Genomic DNA, 25628 nt, shown 5'->3' on the forward strand with positions numbered 1-25628 from the left:
TCGAAAAAACAGATCCTGTTCCAAAGCATTATCACTATTCACAATGTATAAAAAACACAATTAAAATTAATAGAATATCCTGGCAACAGATTGCGGTGGTCAGTTGTATCCATAGAGAAAGCCTAATATTTAGCGTGTAAAATAATAAACTTTTGATTTCTAACATGTTTCTAACCACAATTTCTCTTGACGGATGATAATCAAAGGCCAGGGGCGCTATTCTGTACAATCGTCGGAATCGGTGAGCTACCGATAGCTATCGGTACGTATTTGCATATAGTAAATATGTGTTAATTGTTGTTGTCATAGTTACCGATCGGCCCAATGACAGATATCGCAAATTTGTACCGACGACTCTCGGTATCTCTACCGTGAGGTTGACAAGGGCACGGTAGAGATACCGATTTTCGTCGGTACAAATTTGCGATACCTGCCATAGGACCGATCGGTAACTATGACAACAACAATTAACACATTTTTACTTTATACAAATACGCATCGAGAGCTGTCGTAACTTACCGATACCGACGATTTTACAGAATAGCGCCCCAGAATAGCATTCCATGGGCATTCCTCACAAATATTGAAATGGAAGAGTTAAAAAGTTTGTTACCTTTTTCTACTAATTCTAAATCACTGGCACTAATTTTTAAGTTCTAAATGCTTACATACAAACTTCTACGCTAATTTATTCCACTAATTTGGAGGTTCTGAATGTAGCTTTAGAATTTAAGTATAGTTTAAGAAATATTGACAATAAAATTAGATAGGTACCTTGCCAGAATGGTTCTGGCAGCCTAGACAATGAAAAAAAAAAGGAAAAAAGTTCCAATCTGATAGTGATAATTCCTAATTGGATAAATTAAGTTATTTATTCCTAATTCCATAAACTGGAATGAGCCACTTATAATAATACAAATTTTTAGTTAAAGTTTGCTTTATCAAAATGAGTAAAACATAAAGAACGAAACAAATCTAATAGCATATTACGACATAACTACCACTTTTTAGAGATGGATACATTCTAACTTTGATAGATTTTCTATAATAAATTATTAGAAAGGCATTGTTTTAGGAGAATCCAATGAAACGACTTCTACGCCAGCAGTTAAGCAAACTTTGGCATCGTTTTCGCTAGATTTTAAGGATTCTGATACACCATCGCCAGCTCCAGTGAAAACGCCATCGCCTATGAGAGCAGTACGAAAAAGAGGTATTAATTATCCGATGTACTTAAACAGCCGTTAAACGGTAGCCTACTAAAATGCCGTTAATAGATATTGTGACGTCGTTCATGTCGGCGGAAAGTAATGCCTAGCCTTAAACTTTTTGCAAGAGCACCTGTGGGTCAGTGGCTGAGGCTATCGCTTCGTAAGCGGATGGTCTGTGGTTCAAATCTCTCGCCGACCAAGACTTTTTTATATTTTTTTTGCTTATAGCGTGATCTTATTGCATTGGTTTCACACTTTTTGGTTGGATTGGTTTAGTTATTTGGCGGGTTGGTTAGCGTGGTTATTTGGAGGGTGTTAATTCATTAGTTAGTTGGTTATTTGGTGGGGTTGGTTGATTTTTACTAATTTATATTTTTTTTTATATTTTTTATCAGTGTCGAGGTTAGTTGCGTTGGTTAAGTTGGTTATTTGGTGGAGTGGATAGCGTTGGTTGGTCCTTATAAAATTCCTATATTTCATAAAGCCGTCAAGTGGGTCACATGAACGACGTAATACCTATTAACGGCATTTTAGTAAGCTACCGTTTAACGGCAGTTTAAGTACAGCCTTAATTATTAGTAGTGTTTTATAATACTCGAGAATTCCCCGAGAACGAACGAGAATAAACGAGAATTTATAATTATTAGTGCAAAAAATACGCTGGAAAATCATTTAGTTGATTTTTTAAATTTTATTTTGAACTGTTTCTTATTTTGGTGAAAAATTAAAATTTTGAGAACATTTAGAACGAAAAGAAGAAAAAATTAAGAAAAATTAGATATCCAGAATACGCTGTCCTTCTTTCTGGGCATAATTATATTGCACTAACACTACAAACTCAATTTGCAGATCAAAGGTTGATTCTCACTATACCTTCCGTTTCCATTCCATATCCATTTCATATTCGTTCCGTATTTATATTGTATTGACGCTATACGTAAGCTTCCGTTCTGTATCAGTTCCATACTTTTTATTGTACAATTTATATCATTACGAAAGCTTTATTTTAAAAATTTGTATTTTTTGAAAAAGGTAATAGATTTAATTAAGAGGTGAAAAAATAAATAAATATCAGCAAAATGTTAACAGAGCAGGTACAAATGTAAGAACTTGACAACGATGTTTTCGATACGCTTCAGTCCGCCCGTGAAAAATATGTATGGAAGGAAGGGATATGGAACGGAAGGGAAACGGAACGGATAGTGTGCATTGTCCTATTCATTTACATGACATAATATTTTATGTAAACGGAAGGGAGCTGATACGGAAGGTATAGTGAGAATCAACCTTAAATCGGCAAATTAGTAGCTGAATGTATAATATAATCGTTGATTGAAAGAATAGGGAAGATACGCAACCTAATGGGCGAATTCGTGACAAGACTGATTTGATTTCCCCTTATGTCTCAAGTGCTGTATGGTGGAGCCACCAATCGTTCTGCGGCCAACGCATAAAACATTTATTTTCTCTAATCCGGTCAGCGAAGGCATATGGAAGACGGTGTGAAACCGAAAACGACTGTGTTGCCATATTAAAATGTGTAATATCTGTAATCTGTTTGTCGAAAAAATATTTGGATGAAAAATCCGCGTTTATCTATTGAAAATTTGTTCGTGTTAAACATAGAATAGACTTCTTCTTCTTAGGGTGCCATACTCTATATAGAGCGTCGGCTACCTCTCGCATGTACTTGTGATGTGTGTCATCAGTGTTTCACAAGTACACGGGACCTACAGTTTATTGCCGAATCCGAACGGCACTATTTGAGAGGTTGTACAAGGCAAATATACTCAAGGTGGTTTGCCATTGCCTTCTTTGAGGTGGTGGCTCGTTGGTCGCTCTATTTAGATAAATAAATATCTTTATTTAAATAATTAAAGCGACCGTACTAGCTGGGGATCGAACTCAGTACCTTCCGCTCCGCAGATCGACACATTAACGCTGGAGCTACGGCCGGCCACATAGAATAGACAACAAAAATAAAAATTCTTTTAAAGGTACTGAATATTTCGTTTGATCGAGAAAAGGTCGTTTAGTTGGCTTGGAAATGACGATTATTGAGTCTTACCATAATATTTTACATATGAAATAACAACGGGCTTCATTTCCGAGCCAACTTTGGCGCGGTTCTTTGTTTAATTATATAATTTTATATTAAACTAGTTGAAGCCTGGCGCATCCGCCACGACATCAGGAAAAAAATACTTTTATTTTTTTTAATTAAATGAAAAACAAAAAATCCGGCGACGACAGTTTTTAGAAGAGCCAATTAGCTATCTTTTAGTAAAAAAAGCAACTTTCTAGAGCAAGTTGTTACTTCAGTAGAGACGACACAGATAAACATTAGCATTTTATATATGTAGATTGTTTAATGATGCTGTTGAATGAAAATCTGTATTATTAACATACTGTGCCTAAAATCCGTAAATCTAGGGACTAATCCGTAGTTCTGGCAACACTGTCTCCGCCAACCACTCACTCTGTCGACTGAAAGCTACTCTGTCGAAGAACTACTGTACAGTATTCTTTATCCGCTGCGTTGTAAACGACCGTCAGCGCGCAGAGGCGCAGAGCTAAACTAAATCTCAGACAATCTGACTGTAACGCCAGCTATATCTCGGACATGTTTTTTGTGCCACGAAATCGCCCATAAGGTTGCGCATCTTCTTATTTTTTCAATCAACGATTTAATAGAGGTATAATACTATACTAATCCCCGAACTCCTAATTTCAGCGACAAAAAAGGGGCCGTAATTTTTCCGGTTTTCCCGTTATCGCTTGCTAAATGTCTATATAATATGGAGTATTATAAATACTATACAGAAAATACTAGTTTTTTTAATGCTATTTATTTTTTTTTTCACTTTATACTTTAAAAGAAAAAGGTTGGTAGCTATTAAAATTGGTAGCTATTAAAGCTATTAAAATTAAGAACTCATACTTGGGGAGAATTTTTTTGAGATGTGTACCAACCTTTTTTTCAGAGTATAAAGTAAAAGTAAATATTCAATATTTTTGACCCGCCTTAGTGCCCATACATGCTCTTGGAAGGGAACGTTTCCTTTTCACGAATGTAAACATTCTCTCTATTACGACGCTATACACAATATACATAACTTATTCAGGAAGAGAAATTCCTATTCAAAAACAACAAGAACCCGACAACGGTCCAGAAAAGCGGATGAAGCTGAAAGGTCGTCGGCAAGTCGATACGGCGCTAAGAAAAAGTGTCGAACAACGCATCGAACAGCTTCAAGGTTTGTAATTTATTACTTTTCCGTTTTGAAGAAATATTTTTAAAATTTTTTATACATCTTTAGCAAGCAGTAGCGAGAGCAAAGATAGCGACGATGAACCGCCCGCGCCAAAACCGACGCGGCGCAAACAAAAGAAAAAGTCTAGCACACCAAAGAAACCGATTAATAGGAACCCGGAAAAGAAAAATAGCAGTAAGAATTTATCATTTATTATTTATTGTGTATGTTAAGAAAAATATATATCGTCGAGATTCTATGATTAAAGTTTATTTATTTATCGAAGAAAGAAACTGAATTCACGCCTAGTGCACGGAGTTTAGACGTTGCTAACGTAAGTACAGGATCCGGCTGCAGGATTATTACGCTCAGCATTAGGGTGTCCGTTATTTCCTAAGTTGATTTTTTTTGCCGCCCCCTGAAATTTTAATTTTTGCTCTAAAATTATCCAATAGGGATGAGCAGAAAATCGCAAACTGCGATTTAATCGCAGCGTTTGTAAATTTGCAATCGCAACCTGCGATTCCTTTCCATAGCAAACTGCGACTTGCGATTTTGCGATCTTTGGATTTTTAGGCAACCAATATTACACCAGTTGCGATTTGCAATCGCAGTGGGCACGCGAACGAAGAGCTGCAAATGAAAATCACAGCATTGCGACTTTCGTTCGCACCGGCGGCGGCGGCGGCGGTGCATCGACACCGCACTGAGTAGGCGAACGAGGAGCTGAACGAAAATCGCAGCATTGCAATTGCGATTTTCGTTGGCATCGGCGCGGCATCGGGAGTGGGCACGCCAAGGAAGAGCGGCGAACGAAAATCGCAATATTGCAGCATCGCAGCTCCCAACACATCGGCCTAGACTAGATCGCAAAATCACATTCGCAATCGGGACCCCGTAATTTTTATGAAGCGTTGGAAAATAGGCTTATGTTTATATACAGCATAATATATAATTTATTAGTTTTAAATTTTGATAATAGTTTTAGATTTATAATATAATTATGGATTTAAAAGGTTAAACAATTCTTGTTTTCGGTTATGACTAATTATAGTTACAGTTGCTCCCAGGTATAATTCAGATTGTTTACAAATGATTCATAAGGACAGTTTTTTTTGGATTCAAATTATAAAAAATTATCTATTTTTATCCTTGATTTACTAGAAGACATAGAGTACGGAAAAGAAACTCTATTAATATGGATACTTTTTTCAGACCTTTTTATTTAGTATATTTTGTTATATATTATATTATTATAAACATTTTTATAACAGTCCATAATATAATATAATTTTCTGAATATTAACTAACAGTTGTGGATCGGCTGTTATGTTAATTTAAATATTTACATCCTTTACAATCAGTTTTTTCATTTTAGAGAAATTTCAAATATAATAAAATGTGATATTGTCCTTTTATTTATCTGAAAGTTCGAAAGTTTGCACTTGCACAGGACTAGCCTTATCAAAGCCGTCGGCGTCGGCTTCTTTTGAGTTACATATAAAGAAAATGTTTTTAAAAGAAAAAAAGATAAAAAAAAACAGTTTTTTTAGTTATCTCAATTAAGGTTGGCGGCAAACTTTTTTATAATAAATTTTTCGTTAGTATACCTACAGACTGTCTAAAAGCACATTCGAATATTTTGAACATTTTATGTATTTTTAATTTCCCTTTTAAATTTATTTGGTCTGTTCTATTCAAAAATGTTTAAAAAAAGGAAACTAAGTTATTTGTGGAATTTTTTTTTGGTAATTGATTAAGATTTTACGTGCAATACTCGGTGCAATATGTGTGCAGCAAAAATATCATAAAAAACAAGCACTACAAATTTTAAAAGGTACATGGCATTGAAACACCCAACAGTTTCTTTGTAAGTATTTATAAAAAAATGATTCCGTTATTTATTCTGTTTTTTATTGAAAACTTTGGGATTGAGCTTCCCAGTTTACAGCGTACCAATTTAAAAATATCAATATCGCATTCGCAGGTTACAGTCGCAGCGATTTATAAATCACAATCGCAGTTTTGCTCGCCTCTATTATCCAACGTAAACAAGCTCTTAATTTTTAATTTAAACCGTGCCGGAATCATGATACCTGTCCCATTTAAATAACATGGGATTTTCTAAGTCATCATAAGTAATATTTAAGATAAAAACCACTTGAAATTTGTTCCTTCTTTTCAATTGACACACATTTACGAACACTGAAAGGCAATCAAACAATAACCTTAAATTATAGTATAGAACAATTGATCATAGATGGCGCAATATTAGTTTTCCATATTAAAGTTGGTAAAGAAATATTGTATTGTTATTGAAAAAGTATGGCTCTAGATCCTTTTTTAGTAAAAATCAAAAGGGTCAATTAGAATTTGCAGTGAATGATAGAAAAATTTGATTATAAACTATGTGCATAACTTTGAGCGCGAATATCTTTTAAGGGAATGTTTTTATGGAAAAAACCAAAGAGACCTTTTTTGTAGCGCGTAATATTTTGTATTGTTGAAGATTCATTTGCTTTAGAGATAAAAAAATTAAATGCAAAAGGTCAGAAAACCCCATGTTATTTAAGTGGAAAAATTATCATGATTCCGGCACGGTTTAAATTAAAAATTAAGAGCTTGTTTACGTTGGATCATTTTTTTTATAGCAAAAACTAAAATTTCAGAGGGCGGCAGCAAAAAAAATCAACTTGGGAAATAACGGACACCCTACTCATCATGTTAATGAAAACCTAATTTTTACGTATATTTATGAATTGGAATGAACGGAGGCATGAAAATGCAATAAATTTAAAAAACGCGTAATTTTCTAACCAATCAAAGTCTTTAAATTCAACCAATAAATAACACTATTTTGACAAATTCGTCAACTTTTGTGACTCGGATTCTATGTTTTTCAGTACGTTATAGATTTGTATTTTATTGTCATAATTTTTTAAAGGAATACTTGCCTGTTTGGATAAAGTCGAGGACTCTCCAAGCGAGGGGGGCTTAGGTTTGAGGCAGTCCCGTAGGATAGCGCAGATGAAGATCAAAGAACAGGTCCAGCCTCAGCCTAGAGAAGAGCGTTAGTTCTTTGTTGTATTTCGAGTAAAACCATTTTTGTAACTATTTATTAATTTAGGCACCAAGAAACCGAAAGAAGTTGAAAGCACTAAAAGTAAAAAACCAGTTAAACCCGTCGTTGAAGTTGAAGAAGTTGTTGAAGCGAAGAAAAAAAGGAAGAAGGACAAACCGGTGAGCAGGATATTTAATGAAAACCGTCCTTGGCAATCGAGCTCCGACGATAGCGACGAAGTGATCGAGGAGGTAATTATTTCTTTTGATTTTATTTTCCATACATTATCTCTATTCAATAACATGACTAAGGGTGCGAACATAGTGGAGGCAGGTTTCTGCTTTCCGGCAGGCAGCGCCGTCTCTGGGGACCTATTCTTGACCACATATCGCTCACATCTCGCATCTCCGAAAAAGGCATATAACAATACACGTGATGCCTAACTTTGCGTATATGCCGTGTATTGTTATATGGCTTTTTCGGAGATGCGAGCAGGGTTCGGAAGTAGTTAATTAAGAGGAAATCTACCTGATTAACTAACCTAACCTAACCTAACCATATTCAAACGCCGCTCCCGCCGCGCCTGCGCCGCACCTAGGGGTATTTGGTCTATAAACCTGGCCAAAAGTGAAATATTTTTATTTTCATTTTTTATCTTAACTGAATACAAATCTATAAATACTAAATGTAAGCGCGTTTATTAGCTTTTTTTAAGTCATAAGTTGACTATCAAATAAATAATATATTTCAATTATAAGTATGAATTATCTTGAGTGTATTCTGAATATTTCTAAGATTATAAAATAGTGGAATTGTTTGTAGTGCTTTTTTTGCAAATTGTTTATAATAACTGTCATCATGGATACAGAGCCAGCTGGCAAGTCCTGTTTTACGCCATATTTTTATTTTGAAACGTTTCCTTCTATTCTATTTCTTTATAATGTTTTATATTTAAAAAATCAGAGGCATTTTTATAAGGTGTAAGACTATTCGGCAATATTCCGCATGGAAATTAGTATCCGTTCAATGCTTAAAGTCTCCAGCTTTGGAATATGTACAAAAATCTTGCCAATATTTGCCACTGCCAAAAAAAACATTGATTTAAATAGATTCTTAAAGGAAATAGTCTTTTCCCTATAACACCCATCCTCGCTCAAATATCGTCTATAATATACAAATTACTTTCTTGTTCTAGCATCCTCATCCAATTGCTTGGTTTTGCACAGAATGGCCCTATTTGATCGGTGGAAAGGGTTTCAGAGTAGAGGAAAAAATATTGTGTAGGAAAAACAAAATGGGGTTCCATATTAGCAACCTCTCCTCTAATTAATAATTAATATTACTAGCAAAAAAGCAAAAAAATCATAAAACAAAATTTTGGCCAACTTTTAGTTCTTATTACCCTCTGTGCGCCGTCGGCGCGTGCAAAAGCAGAAATAAATAAATTTTCGTTCCGGTAAAAGCGAGAACGCCGATGAACGCTGGTTGACGGTGCCTGCCTGCCATCTGCCTGCTTTCACTGTGAACTAGCCGATTTGATAACACGCTTTAATTTTTGAAGGTTATAAGCGCGAGGCGGCGCGGCGCGGTGCTACGATGTACCCATATACAGGGTGTCCCAGAAATAAGTGCAAGTATTTTAACTTAACTGGTAGTATACTTCAAACCCAGAAACATACCTATGAGGTTTTTTTCTAAATAGTTTTTTTTTGAAAATTCCGAATTTTTTGAAATTTTTTTGGAATTTTTTTTAGTTTTTATTTAAAAAAAATAATTTCTTGATAATATGGCAACATAGGTAGTAGATTAAAGTTACAAGAAAGAAAATCCAGAAAAGATCCAGTGACTCAAAATTTTAGCAAAAAATCATTTTTTTTGGAAATTTTCAAAGTAAAATAACTCCGTTATTTTGGACTTATTTGAAAAACGATAAAGAGAAAATATGTTTCTTTTATCGAGATCTACCACCCTTTAAAATACATGCACTTATTTCTGGGATACCCTGTTTAAACAATACACGTGATGCGTATAAGCAAAGTTGCGAACGATGTCAAGAATAGGTGCCCAGATTGGCGGTGACTACCAGTAAGCGGCAAACCTGCTTGCACTGTGTTCGCACACTAAGGGAGGAGTATATTGTAGTATAACATACCCATGGTCGTTCAACAATGTTAAATAGGTAAGATTTTGGCCAACAGTATAACATTTTAAATGAAGTAAAGGAACCTACGTTGTGTTTAAAATATTTTTATTCTGACTTACCTCGGATGCGCTTGGCAGAAGCAATATTAGGGAAATTTGAGGACAATAGGTTATGTATGTAAATCAAACACCTAATTTGTAAATAGCCCTACTTATTTTATTAAACGAAATGAAGACTGTCATACTCTACCTGGAATTCACAAGGGAAAAGGGTATGGCTGAGAAATCTTTGATCACTGTTCCGACGAATTCTACTATGTAACGCCACTGTAAGAAAATCTACAAAAATAGTTATTTTTTGTAAACTCTTTAGTTTTTTTTAAACAGATACACCACAGGTCTCACAAAACATCCCCCTTTAGAACTTCATCTGTCATGTTAGGAAATGAAAGTAAATAATAAAGCGCCTCTCCTGTTTGTTCGCATACTAAAAATTTCAATTAATGCCTGTATATATTTTTAACATATTTTTTAAATTTACGTTTGTTTTAATTATAAAGTAATATATTACATTTAAATGGAATATATTACATAACAATGGGCTTGTTTCACAATTTTTTTTTATTTTATCAATCGAAAGTACAACTAAATAACAGATCTACCAAAAATTAGAATTTTATTCGTAGGTTTAGTACCTCAATAACACGTACAAACATCTATTGCGCGAGAAAGAGGCGTGGCCAGCCGCTACGTCATAGCACCACAGGTCGGCTGGCGACCGCGCTCGATACAATGCACAGGTTTGCTTTGCCCGATTACAGAAAGTGTGTTTTAAATTTTTAGTGTAACGTAGTGTAGTACTAGTCTTTCTTTTATTCAATATTAGTATAAAACAGACAAGGAAACGTTGTGTAGTGCCAGAATGCACAAATACGAATAAAAATTCCCCAGAAAAACTATTTATTTCTTTACCGTCCGATATACAGTTAAGACGAGCATGGCAGCATGCAATGCGAAGACATGATTTTGTCTCTGACAGAGGCACCAGATTTTGTTGTGAAGATCACTTTAATGTAAGTTAATAGCTACAAGTAGTGTTTCCTTTTTTTTAATAAATAAAACTAAAATCAGGTGTTATTCCTCACATTTTTGAGTGCCAAAAAAAAACGATCTTCTGCTTCAAATACAAGAAAACAAGCAGCCATTATTAAGGAAATATTGAAAGACGACGCAAGGCAGGCGGCAAATGAAAATTTTCATTTCAGGGCCAATACAGTAGACAAGGATCTTAAAATGCATGATCAAGAGAAGCGCATTTCAAACCATCAAATTTATGCAACCACATAAGAAATGCTACCGCGTGCTTGCAACCACGTTCGGATGCGGCACAGTCATTACACTTTGCTTCTATCACACTTTTTTCACTAGTATTTATAATAATGCATTGTACATTATAATTTTTTGCATTAATTTTGTGCTCCGGTGTAATTTTTTGCCACTACTTGTTATAGTGATTGCTGTTGTTTTAACTGCACATATTATCCAATGGCATTATTACCATCATTTTGTCTGTAAGAAAAAAGTACATAGCTTACGTATCACTTTTTACCTTAAAGTAGAAATATTTTTCTATATATTTATTGTATTACGTCTTTTCGCGGACCAACCTCGAACTAGTCCTAGTCAATCACATATCTTAAAATCAATTCAGTATTTGTCAGCTGTATATGAAACCACTGATTTTTTCTGGTTCGTGAATTTTTCGCGAGAATATTTATTAATAATTGATCAATAATTAATTTATTTTTGTTTTTTTTTAATTAAAATTTTTAAAATTTAAAAAATATCAAAAATAATTAAAAATAGTTTTCTGCAAGCGTGTTAAAATATTTTTCGCCACACTCCGATATATAATAATATTACTTTAAGGTACTAGTGCTTTAAAATTTACTTTAGTCATTAAAGGAAACAAAAAAATATATATTTGAGGAAAGTCTCTTATTTACTTGTACAATTATTATGTATTAATTCAATATTAATTATATTCATATTCTAACTTATTTATATTATTAATATAAACAATAAACAATTGTTAATTCAATAATTAGCCGAAAAGCCTCAAAATGCTAATTAATTGTATTAATGTTACAAATAGAAGATTGCATAGGTTAGTTAAGAAAATGCATAGGTAGCCTTCTTTCATATAGGGTAAATAACCCTTTGTTTTTTTTACCCTAGCGAGCCGCCACTGCTTTCCGATACAGATAGGTATTTAAGCAATAGAAAATATTAGCAGGAAAATATAATAGAAAATAAAAGGTTTACTCAGGTACCTTTGTAACTTTATTTCCTTCATTTCTGAACTAATAAACTCCTTATTTTTATTAAAATAACCCATTATCATAAAAATGTCCACTTCTGGGATATTGCCCGAATCAGCTTTATTGAACCCTTCTCCTACCGAATGCATCTTGTGAAAATAAACCAACGAAATAGTCTAAATAACGATAAAATGACAAATCACATTAATTCAAACAGTGTTTCCGTTACGAACTGATTGACGGCAAGTCGGGTGTAGTGGAACTACGTCACGAGGGGGCGTAGCCTCGTCTCGCCGTTAAAAACTTTAAGCTCTCACATCTCGAAAACGGCAAAAGATTTCGTTTTGAAATTTTAATGGTGCACTTATTATAATAAGTAGTATCCAAAAACGTTTAAAAAACATACAAATAGGATATGATGGAACAAGCCTATTATGTCAATTTTGTTTTCTAACATTTTTTAAATAAAACGAATTTTGTAGGTATGAAAAAAGTAAAATATAAAATGGACAAACGCTTACTTCCATTGCAATAAAACTGCTACATCTATTTTTGCAATCCAAACGCAATATTTAATTTCTTTTTCACAAATAAAAATATCCGACAACACTAAAATCACTGAAACTTCCGCGGCTGATAACGAAAACTGAAAAATATAATGGCACTTTTTGTTTTGGGCCTGCATATCAACATTACGCTGTACCATTATGATTTTGTTTTAGAAATAATATAAAATATCTAATTATAACTTGTGAATTTTAATATTTTAACATGATTTTAACTATTTCTGACAATAACTGACTTTTTGTTATCAAGATGACATTTTAGACAACAACTGACGTATATCTCATAAAATTTTAATTTTAAATATGTATGTAATATAGTTTAAATTAATATAATGCAACTTTTAACTAAGAAAACATTTATACATTCACAAAATACAACAAAGTCTAATATTATAGTTTGAAAACAATGAATATTGAATTAAAATTATAAAAGTTAAGCGCGACCCCTTGTGTCAAAATTAGATGATTAAATTTATACAATGTTTACACCATCTGATGACCAGTAGCGCCTCTAGTGTTTGTTCGGGCGGTTGGTCTTTTACTCCCGTTTATAGCCATTAAAGAAAAAGTTCTAAAGGGGGATGTTTTGTGATACGTCTATAAAAACCGTTGACGTTCTGTTAAAATGACCTTATATCAAGTTAAATTTCAAAATTAACAATTACTACTTGATAACAATTACTTAATAAGGTAAAACCAAAAAGCTTCAAACTTTCTCTATGTTAATTTTGAAGTTCAACTTGATATAATGTCATTTTAATTTTTAACTTTTTGGAAAAAATGTGTTCTTCATAAAAGTTTTTGCTTTTTCTAAGATGGTTAATTCCGTTTTTACCTTCCCAAATTTCAGTGTAGGCAAAACAACAGTTTTGTTGTACTAACTGAATGACCACGTTAGTTCTCTAGACGATCTTCCGTCTCAATTCAGATCAAGTAAAACGGATAGATTTTTTTTTGTCGACACACAAGGTTTTTAAACTCGTTGATTGCACAGGTAGAACTAACAAGTAAATGCTATGTATAGTCTGGGCTATATATTGAATTGGAAACGTCTATTATGGCCTGTATCATTTTGGTCTCTTTTACGCACAGGATGAAGAATCTCCAATTGAGGAAGAAGAAGAGGCAGTGAGGCTGGAAGACTTGAAATCTGATCACGAGTTTTCTCCAGAAAGCGATTTGGAAGATGCCGACGATTCTCAGCCTTTGAAACGAGCAAGAACAGCCAAAAAAGGTAATTAAATATCTGTTATACTTTCTGAATTAGGTATGATATTTCCAAAGTCACTTGGATTGATTTGGGACTTTTAAGTTTAGACGATGCTAATGGCGTCTACAAAGGCAATGCGCGAATTAAGAGTCCGAAACTAGTCCAGCTGACATTGTTAATACTTTAGCATTAGTTAGATTTAAACTATGCTTAGTTTATTTTGAAATTGTACTTATATACTGTTGGTCTTTTATTACGGAGTTTTGTAGATGTATCGGATTTTATGAATTCCATATCAAATATTAAGGTTTGTTAAAACCAAAGACATTATAAAGATAGATCGAACATCTCATTCATAAATACTCGTTGGAAGTGTATCAAACATTCCAATATGTCAAACAAGGACAGAAGAGACAGAGAAGTCTAAAATTTCCGACCCCGGCAACTAGGCGCATTTGGATTGTTCTAATGGCCAGTGGCGTATCGTTTTTTGGAAGGAATTTAATTAGTAACGTAAAAGTAAAGTAATTAGTAAAATTTTTACTCCATATTAATATACTACATTAACACTTTTTCGTCAGATGAGTTTTGTTATAAGGTCTAATATAATAATATAATTAATATCCCACATATACTTATGTTGAAACGTTAGTAGGTAGTTTTCGAAAATCTCTCCAACGTCGATTTTCAATTTAAACTTTCAGTTACTTCTATATAAACTTTCAGTTACTTTTGAATATTTACAGGGTGACTCAAGTTTCTGAAACAATTCTATATTAGGTTTGTGGTTGGTGACTTTTCTTTCAATTTTTTTTCAGAATATGGAGGCAATGGTAAAGCACATTTTAGACATTTTTGTAAACATAGGTGGCCGGGACATATTTTCAAACTAGAGTTGTAGATTTGCTATTAAATTTCCATTCCAGAAATACCTAGGGTTGCCACCTGTCCTTTTTTGAAAAGGACAGTCCTTTTTTGGAATAACTTGTCCTTTTGACTTTTTTTGACTTAAAAAGTCATTTTTATTTATGTATTTTCCCTGAGAAAATTACCTACAGCAAACAGAAATATTCTTTTCGTCCAAATTTAATTAGAGATGTTATAAAACTTATAAATAAATTTTTCTTGTTTAGAATAGGCAACATTATGTAGAACTTCCCGTTTAATCTCAAATGATAGTTTAGGTTTTAGTTTTACCTTTTTCGATCTTAAAAAGCACTTTTCAAAATTAGTAATTAGTAACGATTTAGTTAGTTCGCAATCGATAGCTTAATAATTTGTTCGCAATTAATAGCTTCCTGTGAAGTACTGTGTAATAGTTGTTTAATCTTGTATTATTAATAACTTCCTTTACCTAAACTCAATGAGAAAATTGTGTTTTTTTGAAAATATAAGACAAGATTTGACTTTCGGCATTTATCATTAAAAGTATCAAATCTGTGTGCTACAGTATGGGATTTCGGTCGCATAATAATGAATATTACGTTTATTTACAAACCCATTACTTTTAAAGGTAACTTCATCAGACAATCAAATTTTAGTTAAATGTCTCAATCTTCATGAACTGTATTAAGCGTATGTATTGCGGTTTGAATCACCCTGTATGTTGACAAAAATATTTTGAAAATGTGCGTTACAATGGCCCCCATCTTATGTAAAAAATTGAAATAAAAATCACAAACCAAAAACGTAATAGGTAAAAAGCTTTTTTGGAGGCCTGGGTCATTCTGTATATAGGTATTATTAAAACTAGTAGCCTAAAAATTATTTACAGTTCGTCCCATTCTAAAAAAAGTTAAACACACCGTACAAATAACTCTAGGAAGAGGCATTTGTACGGTGGTAAAAAATTGTCTAAACAAGGCCGAATGGCAGATATAATAAAGCAGTAAAATGTAAAAAAGGTCAGCTAAACACCTTTGTTTATTTGTTGAGCAAAATTCCTTTAGAATATCGTATATAATGACCAAAATATGACGAATTTTAAGAAAAAAAATGTCACTTTCTGGCTTATAATAAAGTTTCAAATGCACCGTTTATATTCAAATTTGTTATGATCTACAACAGTTAGGTAGTAATTGAGACGAATTATAATTCAATTACCGACTACTATATACGTTCTTGTTTTAATAGATCAAAATCCAACAAATATAATTAGAAATTATTTTAATTGTAAGGGGCTCCCTTGTAGGACGCCTATGTACAATTACGGCGGAAATTTGTATCTACCTGTGAAAAGACAAATTCGGGTAATTTGAGCTTATTTTTCCACACACTTGACACTGTCGTACCATATTGAAAATTCGCAGATTCAAAAGTACGTTAAACAAAAACAAAAACTACTGAAAAACACTAAAAGTTCACTTCGGACTTGATTCCGACTTCAAACACACCGTAAGCTAAACGTAGTACGCTATAACGGACCAAAGGCCGTCGCGAGGGGTGGTGGGACGGACGGCTCATTTCATTTTGGAAGACTAGCAGCGACGTTGCCAATAGTTCTAGACGTTTCAGCACTTTAAACAGTAAACACGTCCTTTAATAGTAACGGATATATCCTCTGGTTAATAACATATTATTACGCATGCTTTAAAAATAAACTATTAATTTTATTAAGAAATTGAGATTTATTGATATCCGGTGAAGGTTTTAAAGTCACCTTTTCTGCAAATCAAATTAAGTAGATAGGCGCAAATTTGAGATGTGGCAATGTCGCCTTCTCTATTTCAGTTGGTTTTTACAGTACGTAGTCAACCTCCGATTGTTTGATCGGGTTAAAATGCACAATGTGATATCTGTTCTTCCTAAATCTATGGTTAAAACATTTAAATTATAAGGATAAGAAAATGTTTTCTGTTTTTTCTAAAAAAAAATATCTTAAGATTAATTGTATTTATGTTTTGTAGACGAACTCTATTTGAACTATAATTGGTTCTTCTTCTTTGGGTTCCATCTCCTAATGGAGGTTGGAACTCATCATGGCAATTCTAACTTTGTTAACGGCTGCTCTTAATAACTGGTTTGAAATCATTCCAGACCATTCTCTCAAATTCTTGAGCCATGATGTTCTTCTTCCTTGGCTCCTTCTGCCCTTTATCTTTTCTTCTATTATGTTCTGCAGCAGGGCATATTTAGGTCCTCTCATTATGCGTCCAAAGTACTCAAGTTTTCTCTTTTTAAGGGTGTTAATCACCTCACCTGGGATTGATCCAAGTTTTCGGTCAACCAACTGCCTAGATATTTATATTTTTGTACTCTCTCCATAGGTGTATATATATATCATCTATTAGAACATTGGCTTGGACATCTTCTCTCTTAGTGATTATCATAAATTTAGTTTTCTTAGGGTTCATTTTCAGGCCATAGACTCTACACGTGTTGTTTAGTCTTTGTAGAAGTGTTTGCAGACCTTCCACGTTGTCTGCTATAAGGACGGTATCGTCCGCGAACCGCATATTATTTAAGACCTGCCCATTAATAGTGATGCCCTCCTTTCTACTAGTCAAGGCTCCCCGAAAAATTGATTCGATATATATATTAAACAATAGCGGAGAAAGAATACATCCTTGACGAACGCCGCTCAGAATCTTTACTTCATCAGAAAGTCGTCCACTATAACCTTCGCTGTTTACCCCCAATAAAGATTTGCTATTATCCTGATATCTCGGCTATCGATATTCATGCCTTTAAGTATTTCCATTAGTCTATGATGTTGAACTTTATCGAAAGCCTTCTCAAAATCTATAAAACACACATACAGGTCCTGATTCATATCAATACACCTCTGTGCACATTTATGCTAAACAGAGCCTCTCGCGTACCCATTCCTCTTCTAAACCCTACTTGGTTGTCAGTGATTTCTGAGTCCACCTTAGCAAAAATTCTATTATAAATAATTCTCAAAAACACTCACTGTGTGACTCATCAGGGCAATTGTTCGATGGTTGGAACATTCTTTGGCATTGGGTTTTTTTGGGCAACGGTACAAAACTAGACACTAACCAATCCTTTGCTAATAATTTGCTAATAATTGCTAATAATTGGTTATATATTGGTAAAGATATAGACTTCCCATTGCGGTCACAACTTTTAGTGGCTCAAATTTTACCAAATTATCCAGCCTCTTACAATTCTTCTTCAATAACATTTAAATAATCCACAATAATGGTGATTTTTGTTTCTCTCCAAAATGTCATGTCCACCATGATAAAAAAATAAGAGTTTGTACAAAATCACAAATTATCCCACTATTATTACAAAACATTGTCTAAAACAGAATACTAACAAAAAATCTGAAATTAGGAATTTCAGTAAGGAAGTACAGTAATTCGAAAATGCAAAACGAAAGTAAACCGCAAAATCACAAACACAAAACATCCTTCAATGGATGGAAATTAGAATTTTGACTTATGTCATGAAATGAATGTAAAAGAAGCGCTTGAATTTGTTCGCGCACTAAATTCATGAAATATCGATCCCTATATTTTTTTTTTAATATTACAGGAACATTTTTTTAATTGTAACGAAATAGGTATAGTAAACGCCACGAATGTTTGGGAGTGATTCATCGCTTGATGAAGTTAGAATCGACACGCGCGCTATCATTTTTACATTAAAAACGTAAATTTTTACCGCAGACGTAGTTTTTTAAAGGCCTGGTCTAATCATCTGCCTGCCCTCCTCCTACTTATTCTAAAATGTTAGCGTGATTGACAAAGACGATACTATATCGCGTTTCTTTGATTGATTCGTTTTTGTGCGTCAGTCTATTGGTGTGCTTGCAATGCGACTAATGGGGCATTCCATTTTATATTTATAACTAAATATATGTTTTGACAAGACTTTGACAGTCAAAACAACAAATTATAACAGATTATATATTGATTATTATATGACTTGAAACACCACGGCACTGGAATTAAGTTTTATATGACCTTGAACAGATTAGTTCACATGGTAGCGACCGATGAATCGCTCCCAAATATTCGTGGCGTTTACTATATATTAAAATTACATTATATATTAAAAATTAAATTAGAAAATTGTAATTTATATATGACATATAATTTAATTTTAATATATCTATTTTGTTACAATAAAAAAAATGTTTATATCAATACCCGATCGAACGTTTATAAAAATAAAACAATTATTGATGTTATTATAAATTATCTATTTTACATACCCATAAACTTTTTGAAATAGTAACTAAAACTAGTCGAATCTTTCCGGGGATTTGAAAAACGAAAAAACTGCCATTTTTGTTGTCGTAATTGGTCGTAACGGAACGCTACAGTTCTTCTTCGCAGGTTTGCGTTCGCGGTCGAAAAAAGCCACAAAAAGCCAATAAAATGTACTTGGTAAAATAAGTACAAATACACCAGTAATTAATGAGGAAATTGCCAAAATCACACACCGAATGTTCATAAAACCCAACGAAATAAGCATCTGTAAAAATAATGACATATTTAAAAAACAAATGAATATTTGTTAATTTTTTAATGACTAGCAGCGCCTCTAGTGTTTGTTCGCACAGTATAGCTTTTACTTCCAGTCATTGCCATTACAGAAAATGTTCTAAAGGGGGATATTTTGTGATCACAAAAAAGTGTCTCGTGTCAGCTAAAAATCAAATTATTGACATTTTTATTGTTGATACCTTTGAATAAGAAGACTAAGGAAGGAGCATATCAAAAATCTTAGGTACACCGCGATGGGCCTCAAATATGGCCGACTTAAATTCCGGTTTATCAGTGTCGTTCTAATTTTATTTAAAAAATGTAAAACTATGATGTAGGGTAGACGTGGGGTAGACTCAATAATTTGTTGTTTTATTTTACGTTGTGAATAAATGTTCGTAGTTATTAAAATTGTTATAAAAATATATAATTCTAATAAAAATAGATAAGTTATAATAAGTATTTATTACCACAAACATCCGATACGCTACTGAAGCAGGTAAGTCAAATTAACGTATCTAAATTCTTTGAAATCTAATCTTTGACAAGTAATAAATAAAGGCTAAAATGCAAGAAAAATATATAATTTAGTTAATTTAAGTGAATTTCATAAATGATCGGTTTACTACACGTATGTATATTATATAGTCACTTACTAGCGAAAAGTTGTTCCATTATTTCACTCAATTTTTGCCGAGATCTACCGCACGCTACACAACCAACTATTTTAGAGTCTTTTTCGATAAATCGCGATAGTGTCACTGTTGATTTAAGTGCTGCCACAATTTCCATCTAGATTTACTACCTTTATACAACTATCAGTAGTAGAATAAATAATAAATAATATAAAATAAGCTCCGTAAAGACTAACAAATCCACAAAATTTCAAATCAAATTCAAATGTGTCAAATGAATCGTCAAACAGAACTGTCAAGGATCCCCACCCTAGAGTGCTTTTATGGTGCTTTTTCCGCCCACCATGCATGAATACATGGATAGCATTATGCTCCTTCCTTAGTCTTCTTATTCAAAGGTTGATACTGACAGTTTTGGAACTTTGCGCACTCTGGTGGTTGGGGGAATAACTATTTTAATGAATTGTCGTTTCCATTTAAGTTTCCCAGCTATGGATCATAGATAAAAAAATAAGGATCTATTGCCATGGATTGATAATTCAATGTCAGTATTAATGTCGCATGCCTTTTATATCTTGTAAATCAATTAGATTTTCATTCTCAATATTTTTATTCTAAATCTAGATTCCGACCAAGAAGAAACCGTCGACGATTTTCCTTGTCAAAAGTGCGGCAAATTCGACCATCCCGAATGGATCTTGCTCTGCGACAAATGCGACAACGGCTGGCATTGTTCCTGTTTGCGACCGCCCCTCCTAGTTATCCCCGAAGGCGATTGGTTTTGCCCTCCGTGTCAGCATATATGTTTGCTGGACAAGTTACAGGCGAAACTCGCCGAGCACGACAGATTGTTGAGCAAAAAAATCATCGAAGACCGGCGAAAGGAACGATTGGCCTACGTCGGAATCAGCCTGAATAACGTCTTGCCCGCGAAAGAACCCTCTGAGCACCGTAAAAAGAAGAGACGACATTCTGCCGAAGAAGATTCTGATTCATCCAAGGGCGAGTCGAATTCCGATTATGACTCGGATTCAGACAGCGACGACAGCGACGAACCTATATATCAGCTGAGACAACGCAGGCAAGCTAAGAGCTACAAATTTAACGAGTACGACGAGATGATGAAGACAGCAATTGGCGAGGAACTGGACAAACCGGAGGACACGGCCGGTAATTTGGGTAGAGGCAAGGATATACAAACCATCGTCAAAGGCCTGGAACCCGAACCCAAAGCGCGGGAGAACGAGGGCAGAGCCAACATCACCAACCTAAGAAAAATGCTGAGAAAGAAACAACGCAAACTAAACAGCCTGGACTTTGACAGCGAGGAAGAAGACATATCCGACGAAGATTTCAAGGGATCTAGTTCCGAATCGGAGGAAGAAGAGGACGAGGATGAATCGGGTGGGTCTGAAGACAGCGACGATTACGTCGGGAAAAAACGAAGAAAGAATTTACCGACACGCAGATCGACTAGAGCCAGGACGAAGAGATACGACGAAGATTTCATCAACGACAATTCGGACGACGACGCGCCAAAAAGAAAAAAGAAGAAATCTATTTGGGATGAATCAGACACGGAGGAATCCGATGCCTCTGGATGGGGTAGGAGTAGAAAGGGAAAGAAAAAGAAGAGTTCTGGAAAAGATAAAAAGAAAAGCAGAAGAATAAAGTACGGAGGATTGACGTCCAGCGAAGAGGAACTAGGTAGAGGTCGTCGAACCAGAGGGAAACGAGCGACTTACGTGGATACTTTGGGCTCGGATAGCGAAGAGGAGGAGGTGACCAAGAAGCACCCGAGAAGGATAGATAGTGACGACGACGAAGATTTCGTCGCGAACGAAGAAGAGGATGAAGTGGAGGATGAGGATAAGGGTAGCGAGGAAAATGAGGATAATGAGGAGGAGGCGGAGGAGGATGAAGATTCGGAGAGGGAAAGGCGCGAGAAACGGTCGCTTTTGGTTCCGAAAATTTATATTAAGAAGCCGTTGGGCGTTCTTAAAGCCAAGGAGCCCGAGGTGAAAGGTAAGTCACAGAAAGATTTTTTTTAAATTTTGATATGATTTTAAAGAAAAAATACACCACAGGAATAAACTTAGTTCCGGTTGTTCATTCCCGATTTAGAGTGAATTTAAAAATTTTAATAGGTTGTCCAAACTAGCTAGTCCGCTCGCATACCCAACAATGTTGCCGTTTGTTGTCCCTTAATTTCACGATTTTAATTTGTCAGCTAAACTAGAGACGTTTATTTTTACGGTTTATTTCAAAGTTTGATTGTTATTTGGTTTATTTTGTATCACCAGCCATATACAACTCGTTATTGTTAACAATAATGCAATTACAGGGATCTGTCTCAATATCCTCAAGGGGTTCAATCTTATAAGGACAATTTAAAATTTATAAATCTACATTGACATATACATTTCAAATTGAGTGACAAAAGGATAAAAAAAATAAACACAAAAAAAATAGACAACAAAAAACAAACAATAAGAAAAATAGGTAATTATTTACATCACAGTATCACAGTTGGATTTGAGTATCACAGTTGGTGGTATATATTAATATTTTTCATAAATTTCAAAATATATTTTAGAAAGTTTAGAACGTTCTTAATAGTAAGATAAGCAGAATATTATATAAAATAAGAATAAGTGAAATGAATACCAAGTTTTGTGCGTTTTAGTGTAGGTAGTTTATTCTGTTATAATTATGACTAGTGGGACGTAGATTCACTAGAGATTTAAAATTTGTTTAAAAATTAAATTCAAATAGTTTTATTTATGAAAATATATGATATGTACTTTAATAATAAAAAGAAAACTTTTGATAATGTGCTAGACCTTAATTTTGTGAGTGAACGTTAGTCAAACCATAAAGAAATATTTTTATCTACTATTTTTGAATTCAAATATTATATTTTGTTTCTAAACTACTTTTGATAAAGTATTATTTGATTTATATTTTCACTGAATTTTATTCAGAGCAAACATTACTCAAACCATCTAGAAATGAAAATCTCAAAGATTGCAAAAAAGCTGATGAACTTATTTTATGTGTGAAAATTCCTTAATACCAATTTATCTAATCAGTAATAAAAGTCAATGTATAAACAATGTTCTTTAATTTTAATTAATTTTGTAGCAATAAGTTAACCACTATATGGTTTTTTGTCTGTTTCAGACGGTTTAATAAACTTTCTGTATGCTTTTCTCGGACGTTTTTTTGTGCTATAAAGTCTTATTCTTTGTCGAATAATATTTTTGTTGCCTGGTTTCTTTGGTTCTTTATTAAATTGTGTCAAAGGTGGTATATCTGTATACTGGAGAACTTTTAGTGTTGGTCCAATAGCAGCAGCAATCTTTTCTATTGCTTTAAATTGATTTAAGTTTTCGATGCTGAGAATTTCTCGTGATATATTTTCCACCAGTTCTTTCTTTTTATCACCAAGATCATTGTTATCTCTGCTGTTGGGCGTACATAGCGTAATTTTTTAAGCCTATTGCTAAGATTCACAATAACGACTATAATTCATATCCTAAGACATTGTCTTTCCAGATTTATATACTTTGCATATAGAATACTTGAGCAATTCCAGTTCAAATATATATTATATCTATATTTGTCTGTATTTATATGAAATTAAATTATATTTTTATAGGTGTAGCTAACGATAAGGCGGCGAGCATCCCCACTAAACCGGTGAAGCCGAAATTGGAAGAGAACGACAATCCTGTCGTCTATATCGAGAAGGTTAACTTGAAGGCAGCTGAATCTAAGCAAAAAATTAACATAGTAATCGACGAAGACTCCTCCTCGACGGTAGAGAAAGATATTACTCCTGTCACTCCCACGAAACCTGTCAAAGACAACGTGGAAAAACCAGCCGTCGAACTCATCTCCTTGAGCGACAATAAAGCGACATCTATTCCAGTGGTAATAATATTAAATTATTTACTTTTTATTTATAATGTCAGGTATAATGTTTCTGGTATTAGCAATTTGAATCAGAGCAAGCAGGTACCCACTTTTATAAAAGGTCTGAAACGGTGGCTATTTTATTTTTCCAAAAAACTCAGCAATCCTTGATATTTTTAAAACTTTTTTAATGGCATCTTGATGAACATCCCAAAAGCGCAACTTTGCCCCAATTTAAAAAGAAATATTTTCAAGAAACAATTTACTTTAAATATGACTTGAATATTACTTATATAATTTATAATATTCTTTAATAATTGTTCTTGTAGGTTTTGGGTAAGAGAGGTAGAGATCTTAAAGAGCCTCTGGAAAAGCACGAACCGATCGTCAGTAACGTCAGTGCCTTAATCAAAAATGCTGACGAGAACGACGACTTGTCAGAACCTCCGGGAATATCCCTACCCTTTTTCGACGACATGTCGACCAGCGGTTCTAGCAAGGGAAAAGACGGCTCCGAGGAAGAGGTTCCAAAGAAAAGACGAGGTAGAAATTTAGCTATTTTATTTTTATGGGTTTTTAAAAAATGTTGTTTTAGGGTCTGTGCAAATTAAAACTGGCGAGGTTACGATCACTGTCGCCAAAAAGCAACCCGTTAAAGCAACCATGTCGGATTCTCCGAAGATTGAGATAGCTGCGCCACCGCAACCATTTTCTCAAGCTCAGCCAACTCCGTCAATTATTACGAGGATGTTACAGGTTTGACTTGATTTTAATTATAAAAACGAATAACTAACTACAAAATAAATATTTTTACTAAAAGCGTGTTATTAAAATACCGATATAAAAATATTTTTGATTCCATCTTTATAGTGCTATTATTCAGTGCTGACACTTGATGTTTTAACTAAAGTCCTTAGATAAAGTGGATTACCTTAATTGACTATATTTTGACTATACAGGGTGAGTTTCCTACGATGTTCTCTATGGGTATCTCGGAAACTACTGGGAATAGAAAGTCAGTTAAATAGGGAAAGAATTGCAGTTTTGTGGGGTCATAAATATGCGCCTTTCAGATTTTCGAAAAAGTTCATGGCTTACTAGATATTTCGAAAAAAACCAATTTCGGCCATTTTAAAAATTGTCCCTAATTCAATTATAATCTATTTTAGACAAAAAGTTTTCAGATAAAAGTTGTAGATAATCACATCCTTAATGAGATTATGTCCTCCGTTTTTTTCTAAAGCCTGTCATTTTTGACATATGGCACAAACATGTTTTTTTAAATGGAAACCATAGTTGGCCATGACTTCATAAAAAGCGCCATTTTTCAAGCTTTTTAGCGATATAAGCTATAATATGTTTTTTTCGAAAAATTACTGAGCTATAGCCAGTTCTTATCATTTTTAAACAATTTCACTTAGTTAGCCATGGAAACAAGTTCAATCGCCGTTGCTCTCAGAAATGTGAAGCTGTCACATCCAAACTTTGTAAATTAAAATAAACAAAAATTGTAAATATGAATTTTTCAAATGAAGAAAAGCGTGTAGATACTCGCGCATCAATAGTGGTTCCAACATGACTTTCATTATGATCCCCCTCCCCACCCATAATGAAAGAAATATTAAAAATTATTTATATTATAATTATGCAAACTCAAGGATAGGAAGAGGTGAGGTGGACCAATTAAATAGGCCTCCTCCGATCACCTGACCTATCCATTTTAGATTTTTTTATGCGGTATGAGTAACAATAAGGTTTACAAATAAACTTATGAATTAAGAGTGGCACTCGAAGAGGCGGTATGAGAGAAGTTTAATTAAGTCGATCGGTCCTTCTGTGAGAATAGGTAGT

General features: G+C 33.8%; 1 protein-coding gene across 2 annotated transcripts in view; it reads left to right on the plus strand.

Annotated features, from left to right (window-relative positions):
- The window catches only part of LOC115885635 (remodeling and spacing factor 1), a 53029-nt gene that overhangs the window by 16108 nt on the left and 11293 nt on the right, over window positions 1–25628 (plus strand). For both annotated transcript variants that reach the window (XM_030904599.1, XM_030904600.1), the window contains exons 10-19: window positions 1076–1213; window positions 4337–4468; window positions 4532–4660; window positions 7410–7535; window positions 7593–7777; window positions 13648–13789; window positions 20484–21884; window positions 23521–23795; window positions 24107–24320; window positions 24373–24533. In XM_030904599.1, the coding sequence (XP_030760459.1) occupies window positions 1076–1213; window positions 4337–4468; window positions 4532–4660; window positions 7410–7535; window positions 7593–7777; window positions 13648–13789; window positions 20484–21884; window positions 23521–23795; window positions 24107–24320; window positions 24373–24533 (2903 nt within the window). The remainder of the gene's footprint in view (window positions 1–1075; window positions 1214–4336; window positions 4469–4531; window positions 4661–7409; window positions 7536–7592; window positions 7778–13647; window positions 13790–20483; window positions 21885–23520; window positions 23796–24106; window positions 24321–24372; window positions 24534–25628) is intronic.

Source organism: Sitophilus oryzae, unplaced genomic scaffold, assembly GCF_002938485.1.
Source record: "Sitophilus oryzae breed Bouriz unplaced genomic scaffold, Soryzae_2.0 scaffold_404_pilon_pilon, whole genome shotgun sequence".
In the NCBI taxonomy this organism is placed as follows: Eukaryota; Metazoa; Arthropoda; class Insecta; order Coleoptera; family Curculionidae; genus Sitophilus; species Sitophilus oryzae.